General features: G+C 42.5%; 1 protein-coding gene across 1 annotated transcript in view; it reads left to right on the plus strand.

The window, feature by feature from the left end:
* The window catches only part of ANKRD55 (ankyrin repeat domain 55), a 39,697-nt gene that overhangs the window by 20,373 nt on the left and 9,895 nt on the right, over positions 1 to 9,429 (plus strand). The window contains exons 7-8 of the mRNA XM_083703792.1: positions 2,822 to 3,006; positions 4,475 to 4,642. Coding sequence (XP_083559918.1) covers positions 2,822 to 3,006; positions 4,475 to 4,642 — 353 coding nt within the window. The remainder of the gene's footprint in view (positions 1 to 2,821; positions 3,007 to 4,474; positions 4,643 to 9,429) is intronic.

A 9,429-nucleotide genomic window follows, 5' to 3' on the forward strand; every position in this document is an offset into this window, starting at 1 on the left:
GGTGAGCTTCCATTGCTCAGTCCCTGCTCCTGCCCACTTAGCAGTTCAAAAGCACATCAAAGTGCAAGTAGATAAATAGGTACCGCTCCGGTGGGAAGGTAAACGACGTTTCTGTGCGCTGCCCTGGTTCGCCAGAAGCAGCTTAGTCTTGCTGGCCACATGACCCGGAAGCTGTACGCCGGCTCCCTCGGCCAATAAGTGAGATGAGCACTGCAACTCCAGAGTCGGCCACAACTGGACCTAACAGTCAGGGGTCCCTTTACCTTTACCTAGGGGCCCCTACCCCTTCACACAAAACTAGTTCATTGGATCCTGGCCATTATTTGCTATCTACCCATTGGGAGCATTTTTTTAAATGATGCTGTCAGGGGACATAAGCAGAGCTGGGTGAAATACATATGGTTGAGCAATCTAAAACTATATTTCAAATGGGCATTAAAAATATTTTATTTGTGGTGCAGTAATACTCAGAATGAGGGACGCGGGTGGCGCTGCGGGTAAAACCTCAGCGCCTAGGACTTGCCGATTGCATGGTCGGTGGTTCGAATCCCCGCAGCGGGGTGAGCTCCCGTCGTTCGGTCCCAGCTCCTGCCCACCTAGCAGTTCGAAAGCACCCTTAAGTGCAAGTAGATAAATAGGTACCGCTTTATAGCGGGAAGGTAAACGGCATTTCCGTGTGCTGCTCTGGTGCCAGTTCACCAGAGCAGCTTCGTCACGCTAGCCACGTGACCCGGAAGTGTCTGCGGACAGCGCTGGCTCCCGGCCTCTAGAGTGAGATGAGCGCACAACCCTAGAGTATGTCAAGACTGGCCCGTAAGGGCAGGGGTACCTTTACCTTTACCTTTAATACTCAGAATGGACTCTAGGTTTAGATTCCTCTTGATAAAAAAGAGCAGTAGAGACCTAAGGTGTCTTTGTATTGTTTGCTCTATTTACAAATACTCAAGCAGAGCTTACGTGGAGACAAACAAATAGCAGATCTGCAGAGGAACATGGAGACTCCAATGAGCTTCACCTTCAGCTGACTCATAGCTCTCTCTGTCCCTTTCTTTGTAGTTTCACATTCAAAACTCAAATCTGCTCTTTTGCAGTCTCTCTGGCACTACCCTTCCGCTGTAAATGTGTTATGTTCTCCAATCTCTGGTGGCGTTTCATTCAAAACCGTAAAGAGATTCCCAGCTATCAGGAGAACTTAATCGTTGCCTCTCATTGATAACATATAAACTGACCATTCTCCACTATTCAGAAGCAACCCACCCGACAGAAGCACTTCTAACACCAGTTTTGCAAAGATTTGACTAAGAGAAGTAAAACAGATTTAAAAGGCACTAGTTATAGGGCGGGATGCATTTATCAAATCTATTGTAATAGATTGAATATTCACACCCTGATTCCTCAGGTTTGAAGAACCACTTCTCCCAACATCTCTCATTCTCCCTTAATTCACCCCCTAATCAATCTTCTGGTCTGTCATCCTGGAATGTTGTTGGCTCCTGGAGTGCCCCTTGCCTTCTAAGTTCATTTCTGGGCACAATTCAAAGTGCTCGCACTAATGCTTAAAGCCCTAAACAACTTAGGCCCCAAAATATCTGAGTGACCACCCCCACAGACACACACACCCTGGGGTGTTAAGATCAGCAGAGAGAGCCCTCTTGGTAGTTTGACTGCCCTCAGAAGTTCAGTGGGGTGCTGCTTCAGGAGAGGGCATTCCCTGGGGCAACCCCTAAGTTGTGAAATCCCCTCGTCGCAGAGGTGTGGCTGCCACATTCACTACACAGCTTCTAGCAAATGCTGAAGACATTCCTCTTTACCGTGGCTTTTGACACCTGATATGTGTGTTTTGAGGACCCGCCCTATTCCTGTGACTGTAATTTGTTTTAAACATTTTTAATACTGAATTTTAAATTGTTGTGATCTGCCCCAGAACCTACTGGTGAAGGGCAGGTAGTAAATTTAATAATAATAACAAGGCTGGACTCATAGCAAGCACTTTGACGAAGAAAGGGTAGCTGTGGTACTTTCTGCATTAGAGACTACTGTATTTTTTTCTACATCTCACAGTCATTTGTTTGTTTGTTTGTTTCTCCCCCTCCCCGCTTCCTCCCAAAGGAGCTCAGGGCAGGAAACAGACAAGTAATAAAACAATTAAAGTTTCTAAAAACCTATCCTGCTGCCAACAGGAATTTTTTCCTACCGTTAACAACAGATTGTCTTTTAAAGCACAAGTTACCATTCAGGGAAAAAATACCCATGAAAATGCTCTATTCATGAGCCTCAAACTCTGATTGACGCTATAAAAAGGTAAAGGGACCCCTGACCATTAGGTCCAGTCACGGACGACTCTGGGGTTGCGGCGCTCATCTCACTTTACTGCCCGAGGGAGCTGGCGTACAGCTTCCGGGTCATGTGGCCAGCATGACTAAGCCGCTTCTGGTGAACCACAGCAGCGCACGGAAACGTCGTTTACCTTCCCACCAGAGTGGTACCTATTTATCTACTTGCACTGGTGTGCTTTCAAACTGCTAGGTTGGCAGGAGCGGGGACTGAGCAATGGGAGCTCACCCTGTCGCGGGGATTCGAACCGCCAACCTTCTGATCGGCAAGCCCTAGGCTCTGTGGTTTAACCCACAGCGCCACCCGCGTCCCGCTATACATCAGTTTAAATTTAATTAACAGACTGGTTGAATGCTAAATATAAAGCACATGCCTTTGCGGTGCAATAGGGAACACCACAAACACACAAAGTTAGTAGGAGCAGGAGTTGCTGTTGTTCATTACATCTTCTTTTCTGCGAGCACACACATATATGGTTGGTTTTCAGAGTGGGAATCGGATCCTTTGCTCTATCATCCTGAGCCACCGCCAGGGTCCGTCGATCATAAACTATGACGATGAGAATGGGAAGACCTGCCTCCACATTGCTGCCGCTGCAGGATACAGCGACATTATCAGTGAGCTGGCTAGAGTCCCAGAATGCAACCTGCAGGCCCTCGACGTGGATGACAGGTGACCATGGAAACCAACTGAAAAGAGCTGCAGAGCTCTGGCAGGGGCCCTCGTTGTTTTTTGACCTACAGTGAAGGAGGTTTGGCGGCTTTCTTATGAAACGTGTCCCCTAATGAAATGATACTCTCCATGGATCCTCCTTGCTCAGCAACAACTCAGCAAGTGGGTTCCTTAACCTTTACTGTTACGGTTCTGCAAAGGAGAAAACGCAAGTGTTTTTGGAAGGCGTTTCTTAACATGTTGTTTGCTTAAATGTTGGCCAGAGTTGATTTTGTGGCACCACGGCTCAGTTTGGAGGAGCCCTGTGAGTTATTATCTAGTAAGTAATAAGATAAAGGAGGAAGTGCTTCTTGCACGTCTGAGGTTTAAAAGGGGAAGATTTACAGGATATATAGGCTTTTGCTTTTGCCCTTTCAGACAGAGGGCTCCTTCAAATTGGGAGCCGTCTTCTGACAGCCCTTCAAATAGAGGACGGTCCCCTGTAACATGGAGCGCATGGCCTCCCTAGGTCCCAGCAGCTCTCATTTTATTTTTAAAAGTCTACTGTAAAAAGAAGAAAAGCCCACAATAGATAAGCATTTGTGTTTTTAGAACCAAAAGTCAGTACAGAAATGTTTTATAATTTTTTTAAAAGAGTTTCAGGATATAAGGAGATCTCTTTTTTTGGAATTGTTAAGAATGCTTTAACACTATGGTGTAAAAGCATATAATATCCATTTTATAAAATAAAGTAATGCTCATGTAAATGATCTTGGAGCACTGAGGTTACGCAGGTGTGGACTGGATCATTTTTCTGGATGGGAGGCTGTTGGGAGCCCCATGTAAAAGTTGAATGCAGAAATAATAAAAAACTTTTTAAAAAACCAAGCCTCTCTTCAACACACAATTTAACACAGAGAATTCAATCTTCAAATATTTGTGCTGTGATGCAAAACTTTGATCGCAGCACAAAGTCCTACTGGCAAATCTCAAATCACATCTGAGTGTGAGATCTGCAAATATAATATTGGCTGTGCTGCCGAAAGCCAAATTCAACTCTTTTGAAGTAGAGTCAGAGGAACAATGGAGGTAGTATTTCATAGGCAAGTATCAAGAAGATTAACTGGACCTGATTGCATCTCATGAGCTCCAGAAATAATAATAATAATAATAATAATAATAATAATAATAATAATAATAATAATAATAATTTATACCCCGCCCATCTGCCCAGGCTTCCCCAGCCACTCTGGGCGGCTTCCAAAAAAATATTAAAATACTGTAATACATCAAACTTACAAAGTTGTGCTTTATAGGAAGTGGTGAGCTACTATGTTGTTGCCTCTGACGTGTAATTGCATTAAAATGAACAGTTGCCATGCCTCAAAAATTCTGACTCCATAGAGGTGCTCCACCTTCTCAGCTGGTTGTTTTAGTCTGAATTTAAACAGCACAAAGCTATAAAATGATTTATTTTTCTGCTTTCTAGGACACCTTTGCACTGGGCTGCAGCAGCAGGAAAAGCTGACTGTGTAAAGGCCTTGTTACAACTGGGGGTGGATTGCAGCCCAAGAGACATCAATGAGAACACCCCCCTGACGTATGCTATGTACTGTGGGCACACAGCGTGCATCAAACTGCTGTCCCAAGAGAACAGGTAAAAACCTTCCCTTTTCACTTCTCCCAAAATAGCAAATAGGAACAATTTTAACCTTGGAGCTTAACAGGTTGTCCCTTACTGTAGTTTTCCCTGAGGACCTTCACTCTGCTTCCTCACTCCCCACCCAACGTAATAGCCACACGGTTGCAAACTGAGTTGCAATGAACATAGAAAGCTGCCTTATAGCAAGTCAGGCCATTGGTCCAGTAGCCTAGTGTTGTTGGCACTGGTTGGCAGCCCCCCTTCAGAGAACGAGACATGAGTCTCTCGCAGCCCTACCTGGAGGTGGCAGGGATTGAACTTGGCACCCGTTTGTATGGAAAACAGATGCTATATCACTGAGCTATGTCACTTTTCCAGATTCTGTTTTTGAGTTGAAACTATTCTGTGAGGTCATTTTTTTTAAAAAAAGAAAACCCTCCTGAAAATTCATCAGCATTTTACCGTTAATTTCTCCCAACAAACACATTTTATGTTCAGTTTTGACTAATGTTCATATTTTTGCAAGCTATTTCCCCTAATATAATGTGATTTTCCATGTTATTCTCACCAGTATAGTCACTTCCCCCTAATATATGTCTTTTTGTAAACATTGGTTGGCAAACTGCATGGTAAAATTCAGATAAATGCAAAATTCAAGCAATAGCCGTGTTTCAGTTTGCATATTGTTTTAGAAAGTGTGAATTTGATAGGTTCTGCATTAAATTTTCAATTTTCTTCCTCATCCCTAGTTGTAACAGCATTTGTGATGATTAACGAAACTCCCCACGATACCAGTGCCATTTTGAGAACTATTTTCATATTGTGTTACTGTGCTTTTAGACTCAAGTAATTTTCACTGATGCTTAGAACAGGGTTGTTGAACTACATAATCCCTGACCACAGCCCCGAGGCAGGTGGAAGTTCACCAATATTGGGAAGGTCACAGGTTCCCCATCCCTAATTTAGAAGTTGAGAGAACACTGTCATTATATAGTTTAGTCACTAGGTTTCATTGCACTTAATTGCACATGGGTGGAGCATGGGTAGGCAAACTAAGGTCCATAGGCCGGATCAGGCCCAATTGCCTTCTGGATCTGGCCCATGGACGGTCCGGGAATAGCCACATAGATTGCCAGCATGCACCTTCTTTCCCTCTCCCTCCCTTTCCCTCACACTGCGGCGGCAGCACCTCCTCCCTCCCTCCTCCTGGCTTCTCCCCGTCCTGCCTAGAGGAGGAAGGGGGCTGGGCTTTGTTGGTGCCAGCAGCAGCAGTGCTCGAGCAGCCGCCATTTTAAGCATCCCCTCTCCGGAGCTCTTTCGTGGCTGCTCATTGTCCTGCCACCACCAGGCCCTGCCGCTCGCAAGACACAGGTAAGCAGCCACTGGGGCTCATGGGGCTCTTGCATCATTATTTTTTTTCAAAATATAGTCTGGCCCCCCACAAGGTCTAAGGGACAGTGGACCGGCCCCCTGCTGAAAAAGTTTCCTGACTCCTGGGGTGGAGTCAGGAGTTGGTGCTGCTATGCTCTTGCTTAAAAGAGACGATAAAGTTTTTGTTGCACTTCCTGACTGGAGAGTCCTCTAGCTTTCCATCAGAGAAAGGCACTGGTTTTATTAACGTTTAAGTAGTGAACATAAACAAGGCTACCTTCCTCTCACATCAGTGCCACACATTTAAAACAAAAATGTACCTTTTGCTTTATATGTTTGTAGTTGCAACCCCAGGCTTTATATACACCATACATTTAAAGCACACACAAAATCCTGGGAACTGTAGTTTACCCCTCACAGAGCTACAGTTCCCAGCAACCTTAACAAACAATGCCCATAATTCTTTGAGGGGAGAAATGTGCTACAAATCTGCTTTAAAGGTATCAGGCAGGATTCAGCTAATGAGTCCTATCAATGGAATCTCTGAGCAAGGGCAGGTTATAAATCTGAACTGGAATTTGTGAGACTAGAATCAGCTAGTCATGCAGTCTTTGTTCACTGTTCTAAATTAAGTTCAGAACAAACAAACCCTAGATTAGGTTTCAGTTTACATAATCCTCAATCTGATACATATCACATTCAAAGAGTCATGGACTATATACAAAAGAGAGTTCTTTAGATATCTAAGTGCAGTTTGAGAGATCTACCTTTGCATGCACATTCATTTTTTTTCTGTCCCTTAATAGTTTCTGATCAAACATGTTTTGCAGGTTTTAGTAGTACTTCAAGCACCTGCAAAGCCTGTTTTGCCAGAGATCAATTGAAGCAGGCAAAATTATGTATACCCAAGGAGTCTATCATATCATCATTAGGTACAGCCTTTTTTGAAAAAAAAAATTTTTTTATTAACCGGCCAATCAAATCACATCACATAAATTCTGAATTACAAAGCCGAATTTTAAATTTTGTTGAGGGAACCCATATTTCAAGATCCAAAGGCGGATTCTGATCATCTTCTTGCCACTGCGTTAATGTCCAAATCAGTCCAAACAAAGTTCATAATTCTATCCAGTCTTATCTTGCTGTTTCCACATCACATCTTGTTCATATATTTTCTCTTTTTTCTTTATGATCTCTTCTGATAGTCTCCTTAAGCCGATAAACACCAATAATAATCCTGTGTGAATTTTTCCGTTCTTTCAATCCTCAAATCGAGATGGTTTCCATATATTATCGCCTTCATAGATAACAGCGCTCTTTCCATCATTAATTACAGAACTGTCGTTCTTAAGTCCCACTGAGGAGTTTCACCCACAATATAAAAACAGCTCTTTTCTCTATTTCTCCTCTCAGACTTAAGTCCTCCGACAGAACCTCCCAATATGGCGACGGAATTTTTAACTGCGTCATTCCAAAGCCCTTATACATTCCACGCTCTTCTTAAAACATGCTTTGGTTCGAAAGTTTATCTCCACACAGCCTTAAATCCATAGCTTAAGTCCTTAAAATGACATTTCTGACTTGTGAGGGGGAGGGGATTCTTGTTTAATCACATAAGGGAAAGAAAGGAAAGTTTTTTTTCCCTCCCCCCATCAGTCCCTTTGCCATACCGAGTCTTGGTGTATCTTCTCATGATTTATACTTGTTCGACCCGTCTTGTTTTATCCGAGATCTCTTCTGTTAGCAGTCTTTACTCCCCCTTCTTCCTTGAAATATGTGCATTCGCTTCATCCAAATTGTTTCTTTTGAAGTTCTTGCAGCTAGTGGCATGGATCAGAGACGGCGTCCAGGAGCACCGAAATCCCACAGGAGGGCATTGTGCCTAGTGCCCCCATCCCCATAAATTCGGGGGTGGTATAGGGCACAGCAGGCAAGGGCAGTCCCCCACCACAATCCTGGGGGGGTAGGGAGGCTATTTACTCCCATCACAGCCTCCAATTTACCTCGTGTGGGTCAGAGAGATGTTATTGTCAGCCATCTTCTGATGCGCCCCTAGTGGTCCCTCAGCCTTAGAGCTGTGGTGGTTGTCCATTTATTCTGGAGTATTGCCAGATTCACTTGCAAAAGAGGTTCGTGGTTTTCTTTAAAATACCACCACGTACTGAAAAAAATCATTCTGGATGCAAGATGTAACAATCACACAACTGCCCTACTACATGGCAATGCACTATGAATCCTCTGTGCCTTTTGTATTGATATGCTCTCCATTTTTGAGGATAGTCATCTATGAAGGTGGAAATTTAGCAACGTTCCCCCCCCCCAGTCTTCTGAATATTACATTTCTCTGCCCTTCCCCACCCTCCAGTTAATGACTACAACTAGCCTTCTTTCCTGTGCTGTAAAGTGTGAGAGTGAAAATGTTTAAGCCTCTTTTCCGATAACTTTTCAGCAAACTACAGTACACTTCCTGTCAAGGTTTAGCAGAAGCTCACTACTTTGAGAACAATCCTCTTGCTGCAACCATACAGAGTTTAGGATATTGGTTGGTTGGTGGGGTTTTTTTAAGTTAAAACTAGAACCCACAACCAGTGTTATAGAGCTGCAAAACTATGTTGTTTGTTGGTTAAAAATAAAAATCTCATTAGGCCATAATCCTGAGATCAGGCATTAAAATTGTATAAATGTAGCTGGTTCTCTTACCCAGTTTGTGAGCTTCAACTTTATCTATGTGTAACATTTTATTTAAGATAAACTTTTTTCAAATATTGGAGAATGCTGCTGGGATATATGTTTATCATGACTTAGCAGACATATCGATAGGTCTAAAAATAGCATACCAGTTGAAAAATGAATATTAATTCTGTGTACTTTCACTATTGCAAGAATTTTATATGCAGAAATGTAGAAACATCCTTTTCAAGTCTAGGAAGTAACTATTGCACAAATTATGGGAATGGACTGAAATTCTTAAAATAACAGCTATATTGAAAGACCTAACAGGATTATATTGCAAAAAGTAACCTACAGACATGGATCCCTGTGATTAAATATATTAGACAGAAGTTAGTTTTTTAAAGGAACAGAGGTAGAATTAAAGTACTCTGAATTACTTTTTGTATGTTCAGTATGTTTGTGTGTGTTTTTGGGTGTGTGCAGATAAATTGGTGTTGTATAATGATAAACATAATGTGTAATGTTAAACCTGATTTTTGAGAATAGAAGTATATGAACTTGTGAAAATTGCAAAAGTTGGGATATAAATTTGTGGGCAGAATTACATGTTTTAAATATGGGTATGATGGGTGACAGTGTTTATTTAATAGTATTTTAATTACAAATATTTTTTCAAAAGTCTCGAGTTTTGTTTTTGTTTTTTAAGTAGAGATTCTAAAGCGCTATAGTTTTATTTTCTCACCATGCATTTATTTATT

The sequence above is a fragment of the Podarcis gaigeae genome, assembly GCF_964106915.1.
Source record: "Podarcis gaigeae genome assembly, chromosome: 11".
NCBI classification, from domain to species: domain Eukaryota; kingdom Metazoa; phylum Chordata; class Lepidosauria; order Squamata; family Lacertidae; genus Podarcis; species Podarcis gaigeae.